Here is a 10495-nt window from a genome sequence, read left to right as displayed (position 1 = left end):
AAATAAACACAATGAGATTGCAGTGTGGGTCAGTGAGAAGTGAAAGCCTATTCACCTGAATAAGGGTGCAGTGTAATGTATTGGAGAGGCTATCACATTAACCTGCCAAGGCCTCTTTAAATGGGGTCCAGGGCTTAAACTGATTTATCTATTGGCTCCTTCAGGGGCACTTTAGAGTGTGCAGCTCTGCCTGCTGCCCATCAATCTCCCCCCTACTCAATAGATATCATTACTTTGTATACTAGCAGTCGAGAGAGGGGAGAAGAGAAAAACATACACACATGGAAACACACATGGATTTGATTCCTCAAATATTTTTTAAAGCTTGCATCAATTATTCATTATGTATACCAAAATGATACAAATTGTTCAGACTGCTTAGATTTCTACAGCATACAACAAACTTTTCAATTGAATGGTGAGTGTGAAAGAAGCTGGAACCACATTACTGCATCCCCTCTCTCCTCAAGCCATCAATGCAACACTTGAATTTTTTTCCCAAGAAATGAATACATAATTGGTTTAGCGCATCTGTAAAATACCGACAATATCATGTTCAGAGGATGAACTGTTTCATTTGCAGAGGAAAGAAATGTTTGATGAAGTAGATTCAGAATAGAAAATGACTGTCAGGCAAGCTTTACACTGAATATGATCAGAGAAAACATTTACACTGAGAACAAAGACTGCAAATATGCAGAAGAGAGAAAGTCTGCTGGAGAGTTACAGAGACAAATAGTCCTGATTTGAGGAAAAAAAGAAAGACATCAATCAAATGTACGTGTTAGGTGGCGTGATGTGTTTAAACAAGACATATACAAATTGCAGGAATTTACATTGATTTATTTACCAGAATTTTCTGTGCATGTCTGAATGGAGTGTTATACAACCGATTGTGAGAAAAAGCATATAGCCTACAGTATGTGATATTTTTAAGATATTATAAGGTCATAAAACAACATTAACTGAGCTGATATTTTTGTAGAATTTATGCACACATTTGCAAAATGTCCTATTAGTAAACTTTAACTGCTGACGTGTTATTTAAACAATGTAGCACATGATAGTAATCAAGGATGGATAGGAAAATAGTATAGGTTTATTAATAATAGTAGAATGCAGCATAGCATTATAAAGAGTAAAGTGCCAATGATTACAATTGTTCTTAATAAACATGTTGCAAACATTTATGGTTATACTTAATTTTGTGACAAATTAGTTCCTTTTAACACTCAAGTTATAGCAACTATATATATATATATATATACACTACCAGTCAAAAGTTTGGACACACCTTATAATTCAATGTTTTTTGTTTAGGGATTTATTTTCTACATTCTACTGGAGATTTCAAAACTATGAAATAACACACATGGACTTCAGCAATCCATATGTAACGACAACAAAAAACAGTCAGTTGTTGTTTTAAGACACGAAGGTCAGGTGTTCTGGAATAGTTCTTGCAAGAACAGTATTGTCAAGTGCATTTGCAAAACCCATCAAGCACCATGATGAAACTGGCTCACATGAAGACCATCCCAGTAAAGCAAGACCAAAACTGACCTCTGCTGCAGAGGAGAAGTTCATTTAGAGTCACCAGCCTCAGAAATCACCAATTAACAGCACCTCAGATTAGAGGCGTTATGAAGGCTTTACAGAGCATCAGTAGCAGACATATCTCAATATCAACTGTTCAAAGGACATTACTGTGGATTTCGGCCGCCTTCAGCATTGTTTTACAATGTAGAAAGAAATAAACATCAGGAAAGACCATGGGATTAGAAGATGTGTCCAAACTTTTGACTGGTAGTGTACATATTAACTTTCCTTGAAGTTAATAAAAGAAACAAATGTTTAAAAAATAGTCTTATAATTTGTCATGTTACTGAGGAAATTTTTTAATGAGATTTATTGAAATTAACCATTATACATTATTCTTTATTAAATAACAACACCTTTTTTTCTGTTTATTATCAGGCATGGATTATGTGCAGCATGTACTGTACGTGTGAATTAAGCTGTTACAATGGAAATTTCAACATATTAGATCACATTTATTTATCACATAAGATTTGAGCCAGCACCATTATCTGTCTACTGCTATAAAAAAAATGAACAACTTCAGACCAATCACAATCAAGACTTCTACAATGCTGTGCTGTAATAAGAAATAAAAATGCATGCACTAGATATAATCACATTTTCCATTAAGAAGCATAAGATGAATAAATGGCATCCACAGTCCATGAGTAGAATACAGCATAGTCTTACTTCACTTCTAGTGTTGTGACCTTCACCGCTGGGACAGCTCTGTCCTGCTCGCAGCACACTGATGGCAGGCTCACCTTGTGTTCGATGCTCTCTGACGTCTCTGTCACTTTTGGGTTTTCCTCATCACACTCTGCAGGATCCAGGTCTAGTGTCTCTTGGCTCTGTCCACTGTGTCCTTGTTCAGTCCTGTTCCTAGATCCTCTCCTACATGTCCAAGGACTTGTTTGCTTTCATGCTGATCTGTCTGGTTTGTGTGGACAGACTTGTCTGGACAGTCTAGTGTTTGTGTTGGCGTAGGGAGTTGAACTAGTGCATGTATCTCTGAGGGCTCTGTCTGAGCTGCAGGGGTTAAATCACCTGAGCATTCCTGCTGATCACAGGTCTCAGAAGAGACTGATAAGGAGTGATGGATTAGACACCATGACTCCTGCCAGTGGAGGTAACAAATAGCGTCATTGGCATTTTCACAAACAAACTATGTGTTAGTATGCCTAAAGATATATTTAACTATATTTATGGTTCTTGGACATGCTTGCTGTAAAAGCTGATGATTTCTAAAATAACAGCTTTTTCACAGGGACCTGGTTGGTAGACACTCCACATAGTCCTACACTAACAATAAACATATTACAATGCGCTCTTATATGGTAATGAAAATGTATAAATATGGAGATATATATGGATGGAGAACTTTCTGGAACACATAACAAGCTTTGTTTTTGTCTTTTTATCTTCAGGATAGAAAAAGAAGAGGCTGGTGAAGGAACTGCTCTAATGTAAGTGCTAACAGATTATCTTGTGACATTCTACACCATTAAACCTAACTACATCTGTGTTCAAAAAGAACAATGTGTTTTTCATTTGTTCATCTCTGGCAAATCTGCCCTACAAAAATATTATAATAAGCTTTTACGTCAAGTTAAGTTTCAGAGATATTTATGTGAACACATCCTCCACCTGATATAATCATAAATGTATAACCTCCCCTTACTCCACCCTAACCTAAAACTGGCTGACAAGCACAAATACCTTTTAGCCAAGAATAACATTTCACTCAACAGCAGCATGATTACTCTTCATTAGGCAGTAATGGGACAGTTTGACAAGTAGAGCTGCTGCTTTAGTCACCTGCTGATGTGCATGCATGGCCCAGTGGAGATGAGACCTCTCTGTAAGTGGCCATTAACCACAGTTCATCTGTCACACTTCAGTCCCGGCTCAACCTCCGCTGCACTTCATTTGGGCAACAGAATCCCACAGGGGCTCGTGCCATTTATAGTCCTGGCCATGTTCATTAAGGCCACAGCAGCAACAGTGGATATTTTTGATAGTGCTGTAGTCACGAGGCCCTTTAAAACCGATGTGTATAGAAAAAAACAGATCTGTGATCTATCTACTGCCAGCCGGAGGAGAAAAGAATGAGATCATCACATAGACTTAATCACTCGTTCAATCATTCCTTCAGTCATTTATTTACTCACTCAACCAATCAATAGATCAGTTCCAAATCTTCTCCACAGACCAACAAGGCCTTCACAAAATTAGAAATCTCACTAAAGACTAAACCAAATCAACTCCTCTTGGGAGTCAGGGAAAACTGGAAACTGGAATGCAATCACATGAGTTCTGTGGCTCGTTCGGCTCCCACCAATGAGACGTCACATTAAAATGTCCCACAGTGCTTTGTTCATGTCACAGCTGTTCTCTCCTCCATTTCCACTGATATGTCATCTCTTTCATTAGAAAAGAATGTCTCTGAAAAACGTTCGTCCATTCAACCCACTCCAAACATCCATGCCCAAGGGGTATTGGTTACACAAGGACTTGTAACAGGAGGAATTGTTTTCCTGGCTGTAATGACTGTAAGTGTAATTCAAACTCTTGTAATTAATTAGGAATGCTGTCCGCATGTGGCCACTGATCATTTATCCCTATTTAGGCTGTGGCTAATTGGTGTTTGAATAAATGAGAGTGTTTAATCTTTATGAATATTATTTTCAAAGGAGTTGTTTAACCAAATACGCACGAAAAGTCCATGAAATAAACGGATCATTAGTAAAGCATCCGAATTTTTTTAATAACTGAAGTTTAAAACAGACATCTTGTTTATATAGTGGTAGAAAACTCACTTCTTAACAGATGCTTTGATCAGCACTGGATTTTTATGAAAGCATGTTTTAATAACACTATGGTGTATCTGCTATAGAATATTCAAAAGTGCAGATACTTTGCTTTTAGGCTGTGAGGTTTAGAAACCTTCCGATTTTCACTCCACAGCTGCTTCAGACACTTTAGCTAATCCATGCTGAATAGGGAGGCCGCTTTTTAGAGTTTGTTTTGCTCTAAGGACATTTGATACCTACAACACTTCGGTCTATACTAAGGAGTGCAAACCCAAAAGATCCGACTGAGGTCAAAACAAACCACAGGAAAACTACGCTTTAAGCGCAGTTATTCTGTTAGCACTACCTTTAAAAGGACACGGCAGAGAGGGTCTCTGGACAGGAAATACCAAACAGGATTTAGGAGTGTTGAGTAAATATAAACATACAGGAATTAAACTGGTTAGTGCAAATCTTTGCTAATCTCTAATCTTTGCCTGCAGTTAATTCTTAGTTAAAATACAGAATATTAGAACACAGAAAAAAAACCCAGCACAAACCTGTTGCTTTTATTGAACTAAACTCATTGATCTTTATTCATTTCATTTTCTCTTTAAATTCTTAAACTGAAGTAACAAATATTCTGGAGAATTGGTTGTTAATTGACTTATTAGGTTTATAACTATAATCTTGTTCAGTAACCTGTATTGCTTCAGTATTTATTGGATTTTATATAAATCACAGTAAATTCATGACTAAAGCTACGTATCCTAACATGAGCTACCGTGCAAATGTATGTGAATGTACATGCATGCCTATCATTTCACTAACTGTATACAACTACAAATGTTAAACAGTAAAAGGCTGTAAATCTAATGTGTCTTATAACAACTTTACATGAGTAACTTCAGTGATGTTTCTAATGTTGTTATTACAGACTGCAACATTTCATCTCAGTACTAGAGGCCATGTCCCAGAGCTGCACAGGGATGCTCTGAGAGAAAAGAAAGACTGTTCTTGAGCACTGTGTGTTCAGCCATTATTCAAGCTTCATTATATTCAATCAATATTCATTTAGCCACTGGGGTTATTGACTCATTCTCAAATAAAAGTACACTCTACAGCAGCTAAGCACATTATGAATCATTAGTCTTGTCACAGACAGGAGACTAGTGCCATTCCAGAGCAGTAACAGTTTGATGCCACCCTGCGGTTATGACTGTAATTTATGTGTTTTATGAGTCCTCAGAAAAATCAATGCTACCTGCGGTGTGTCACTGATAAATCAATCACAGTTAATGTGTTAGGAAATAAGCTGTCTTTCATTTGTTTGTTTGACAGGTTCTGTCTTGGGTAGCAAGCGGTGTAATCACTCTGTTTGATGCTGTAAAAACAGTATGTGCAAAAGGAAATAAAACAAATAATTGTGTAATAACATGACTGCACATGCTGTCTCATCAGCTCTGGCTCCCAATTCATACAGTACAGTTACCTTCCTCATGTCAGTGCAGACTCATCCTGCTCTGAGGAACTGACAGCTGCAAAAAAGAGCAAACAGAAGATTCACTGTGAATGGCATCAAATATCAGATTATATATTACTGACCGACAAAATGAGGGTGAACATCAGATAAGAATTCTTTTACTCAACTGTAAATAAACTGCATGAAATGATTTCTTTACATTTCCCAATAACTTTCTGCAGGTTGACCTCACACTGCACTCAGTGAGGGTCTGTTAAGTACTGGCACCTATTAATAGCAGCCACAAATGAGATTAGTGACCGCAGGTTGTATTCACATCATTCGAGAAGGAACTAAAAATCTGCCTTGACAGATGACCATTTGTGTGACATCCTGAAAAATAAACAGAAACCTTTCTATTCGCTGAAAAATGCTTTGACATATCTGACCTTTCCGGTGAAGAGTAAATCTGGCCTTTCCAGTAGTGACAAGGCACACATTCTGCCTACAAAATACTACACACTCAGCCTACACAATACTACACATTTAGTCTACACAATACTACACATTTAGTCTACACAATACTACACACTTCATCTAGTATCAGGTCTAGGTTACTGATTTAATCACATTAGGAAAAAGACAGTGACAGCGATGTAAAGCAGGCCTACCTTTATGGATGTGGGATAAATGCTGTGTAATCCACGTGGCGTTTTCCTTTACACCCTGATTCCAGCACTGTTTACTGGTGTTTTTAATTCTTCCACTGCCGAGTTCATGTGAAACTCTCATTCAGTCGCTATCAGCTCGAAGTCATGCTGATCGCATTTTGCCCATAATGTCATAACGTTTATCTGGCTTAAGATCTTTAACACTGGCCAACTCTCTTGCGTCCTCTGCCGCTCCATCACAGCGCTGACACACACACACACACGCGCGCACGGAAAAAGAGATACTGTCTTAAATAAGCATGAGCATTTACTTCATGATAACCTTATATTTTAAACAATAATTTAAAAGAGTTATGATGGCTAACCCTGTTTGTATAGTCAGCCAGTGTGCGTACAAGAGAGAGAGAGAGAGAGAGAGAGAGAGAGAGAGAGAGAGAGGCAGTCCGCCAATTATCACGATGGACGCAGGAAACTCAGCATGAGCCTTTCCTTCTTCCCTTCCAATTCCTATCGCTGAAGAGCCTGTAGCCACCGCCACAGGGAACAGCGGAATAAGTCTTTTCGTTCTTCAACCTAGCGCTTTCCGACACATTTATATTTCCAGCCGACAAGTTGCTCTAAATAAAGAAGGCAATTTTCCAGTCGGATAACGGAGACCAGGGCAAATGGAGATGATCTGATGAAAATCCGATGGGCACTGACCAGACCTCTTCCTATCACTTCCATTTAATACACTATAGGTACTTGTGAATGTTCCACGTGTGTGTTAACAGTCTGCACAGCGCGCGACTCCGTGCGCGCTACTCCAATGTGAACGAGTCCGGCAATAACTCGTGGGAAGCAGTGCACACATTTCACTGGATCGTTTGGTTGGGATTTTCAGCATGGCATACCCTCAGGGCTACTTGTACCAAGCGTCCACCCCTCTGGCTCTCTACTCGTGTCCTTCATACGGCTCGAGCGCGCTGGCGGCGCCGCGTGCGGATGACCTGAGCAGAGGAAACTCCAGCTCCTCGGGCTCTGCGTTTGCGCCGTACGCGGGATCTACAGCTTTCACCAGCCAAACTCCAGCCTTCAACTCGCTTCAGTACGGTTCAGAGCCCGCATCCGCACCACAGTTCTCCTCATTCGTGGTGAGTCCTTGGACTGCGATAACGCAGGCTTGATGTGACCATGAGAAAAATGGATATGACCACTATAAACTTTTAGACACTGCTGCAAACTCACGGTTTTATCTCTGGACATAGCTGAAACGAATCTTAGAATATTATGCTGTGAGTTGAAACCCAAACCTGGGTGTCCTTCACTTAATAGAAATATTAACAGAATACAAAATTGATATCTGATTGCAAGCGCAATATTGTAGATCTCTCAGTTTATAGAGATGACAGGCAGAATGTATTTAGGAAAACAAGCATTTCTCCAATCAGGCGAATATCTCTTTTATATACACAAAAACTAATCTGATAGGCCTGATCTAAAGCAAAAACAAATAAACAAACAGCATTTTCATTATCAATATATGCCTATTACTAAATAAAATGTCACCACGACTACAAGACCATAAATAAGCTCAAGTACATATAAAAGCTGACATAAATAAGCTTAAAAACATATACAAGCCGTATTAACCATTTAGGATAATTGTTTTTTAATGATATAGTAGGCCCGAGGCTACATGTTCAGTTTCTACAATTATGTCTGTTTTTATTTTTGTTTTCGAGTTATTATTGGCCTACCTTGGGAACTTTATTTTAAATGGGAAATCAAAAATAAGACGAAATTAATTCAAACTAATTCAAGTTTTAAAATTCTGCAAAAATGAATGGTCGTTGTCCTTCCTGGTGTTGAGATGAGATCTTTAGGTTATGGTCGGCTATAGTTTTCTATTGTGTGTGTGTGTGTGTGTGTGTTATTAAAATAATATCGATAATGTCACTGTTTCAGGGTTCCCCATATGAGCCGTCCGCAGGTCTGGCAGCGTCCTTGGGTTACGCGCACCCGTACGGAGCGCCGCTGGGCGCGTTCCCGCTAGGAGACCCTGCATACCGGAAGAACGCCACGCGGGACGCCACCGCAACGCTTAAGGCCTGGCTCAACGAGCACAGGAAGAACCCGTACCCCACCAAGGGGGAAAAGATCATGCTGGCCATCATCACCAAAATGACTCTCACCCAAGTGTCCACCTGGTTCGCCAACGCGCGCAGGAGACTGAAGAAGGAGAACAAGATGACGTGGACCCCACGGAACAGAAGCGAGGACGAAGATGAAGAAGATAATATCGATTTGGAAAAAAACGATGATGAAGATGAGCCGATTAAGGCAGTCGAAACAGCAGAGTCGACCAAAGAATCGGGTATATCATAACGTTATATCATGTAACATTTTGCACACATTATTATTATTATTATTATTATTATTATTAATAATAATAATAATAATAATAATAATAATAGTAATAATATTACGACATAGAATTAAACTTTAAAACTCTAATTTTCTTTCAGGCCTTCCCGTTAGTCCAGCACTAATCACAACCGAGAAGCACACAGAACACACTGATGATGAAGCGGATTGTGGTATAGACGCTGAGCCGCGGGCTGGGTGCGACTCTTCATCACCCACGACCTCCTCTCTTCAAAGCGGTCCGGAGAGAGTCGGTCGAGAGACACCCGCAGATCAGGGAGACACTCCGAGCGCAGTGAAGCTCTCCGGAGAGAGCGGCCTTGGCACATCTGTCATTCATTCCACGAACCCGGCCCCCAAGCCCAAACTGTGGTCTCTGGCCGAGATCGCCACGTCGGATAAGCCGTGTGGTGAGCGGCTCCAAACATGCGGAGCCGCTCAGAATCCGGTCATCATCAGCACGGGCACGTTCTCACCCTCCAGGTCGCCAACACGGGGCCCTCTCCTCCCCAGACACTTCTACTACGCTTCAGCTTTTTATCCTGCTTTCACGAACTACAGCGCGTTCGGACCGGCGACCCGCGCCTCCAGCTCCGGATTAAGCGATGCGGCGCTGCACAGAGCAGCCAGAGGAAACACACCGGTCGACATGTGCAAAGAGCTGGCACAGGGGGAGACGCACTCCAAGCGTTAAATATCCTCCATCGGTTTTATTCCGTTTATTTATCCTCTCTGGGATGATGAGAAACTGGATTTTCTTTAGATAAGAGTGATAATGAAGAGAAAATCGGGGTTGCCGTATAGCCAACGTGTGACTGCACATCATATGTAAATGAAGCTTTTTGTATTCGAAGGGGAATTTTATGAAATGTAATGTTTCCAGTACTATAAAGTGAAATATTGCTTCTTTGCTAATCCATCCACGTGAAAGCAGAGCGGCGCAAAAGGCCAAAGTTAATTCACTATTTTAAATTTCTATAGGTTACTCATCTTTCTTTCACTGATTCTTGGATATTTAAATGTTGAATGCCTCTACCATTCGTGGAATTTAAATTTTAGGATCATATAAAATCTTTCGATTTTAAGCAAACGAATACGTTTCCTTTCTGACAGATATCATGATTTCGGTGTAAGGTAGGCTGTTTTTGACCATTAATACATGCAATGGAGTGGAATTACCGTTTAATTAAAGTTTTATTCACAGTTTTATCATTTGTTTATAGAACAGAGATTTTGTGTGGCCAATAAATTATATATTGTTTGATTTAACTTTCCCTGACAGAGTGTTAACAAATCATAGTGTGGACAGTAATTTGTTGATTTAGAAGGGAAAGGTTAACTGTTCATATCCAGAATGCTTTCACTGAGGGCTTCTCTTTCTCTTTGCCATCAGCAAGATGTGATTAACCTGGACCAGGTTACAGTGGAGAAACATGAGCGCTGGTACTTTTTTTGGTGTCAGTTATTGAAACTCATATTGGATGTTTAGCATGAAATTCTGAACCTCATCTGTCATCCAATATCAGAACAAAATCTTCTTTTTACAGTGGAAAACTTTCAGGAAATATACAGATTTCAGCATT

The 10495-nt window shown here is 39.7% G+C and overlaps 1 protein-coding gene and 1 long non-coding RNA gene across 2 annotated transcripts; one reads left to right on the top strand and one right to left on the bottom strand.

The window, feature by feature from the left end:
• Window positions 1–670: 670 nt before the first annotated feature.
• LOC131364421 (uncharacterized) lies at window positions 671–7003 on the bottom strand. The gene is made up of 3 exons (XR_009206473.1): window positions 6872–7003; window positions 6507–6750; window positions 671–5911 (listed from the first exon to the last, which is right to left on the bottom strand). It is a non-coding gene; the product is annotated as an uncharacterized LOC131364421 (long non-coding RNA).
• On the top strand, window positions 7004–10231 carry irx5b (iroquois homeobox 5b). Its single transcript, XM_058407561.1, has 3 exons — window positions 7004–7639; window positions 8454–8862; window positions 9014–10231. Exons 1-3 carry the CDS (start codon window positions 7391–7393, stop codon window positions 9604–9606), a joined length of 1251 nt encoding a protein of 416 aa, XP_058263544.1. The 5' UTR covers window positions 7004–7390; the 3' UTR covers window positions 9607–10231.
• Window positions 10232–10495: the final 264 nt, after the last annotated feature.

This window comes from Hemibagrus wyckioides, linkage group LG14 (assembly GCF_019097595.1).
Source record: "Hemibagrus wyckioides isolate EC202008001 linkage group LG14, SWU_Hwy_1.0, whole genome shotgun sequence".
In the NCBI taxonomy this organism is placed as follows: domain Eukaryota; kingdom Metazoa; phylum Chordata; class Actinopteri; order Siluriformes; family Bagridae; genus Hemibagrus; species Hemibagrus wyckioides.
This window is presented reverse-complemented; position numbering and strand designations above follow the sequence as displayed.

What these genes read in the sequence shown, in the direction of transcription:
- irx5b (XM_058407561.1), top strand. Translation starts at nt 7,391, where the DNA reads ATGGCATACCCTCAGGGCTACTTGTACCAAGCGTCCACCCCTCTGGCT. An exon ending in CACAGTTCTCCTCATTCGTG is followed by an intron (nt 7,640 to 8,453) that starts GTGAGTCCTTGG and finishes TCACTGTTTCAG; the next exon opens with GGTTCCCCATATGAGCCGTC. An exon ending in AGAGTCGACCAAAGAATCGG is followed by an intron (nt 8,863 to 9,013) that starts GTATATCATAAC and finishes ATTTTCTTTCAG; the next exon opens with GCCTTCCCGTTAGTCCAGCA.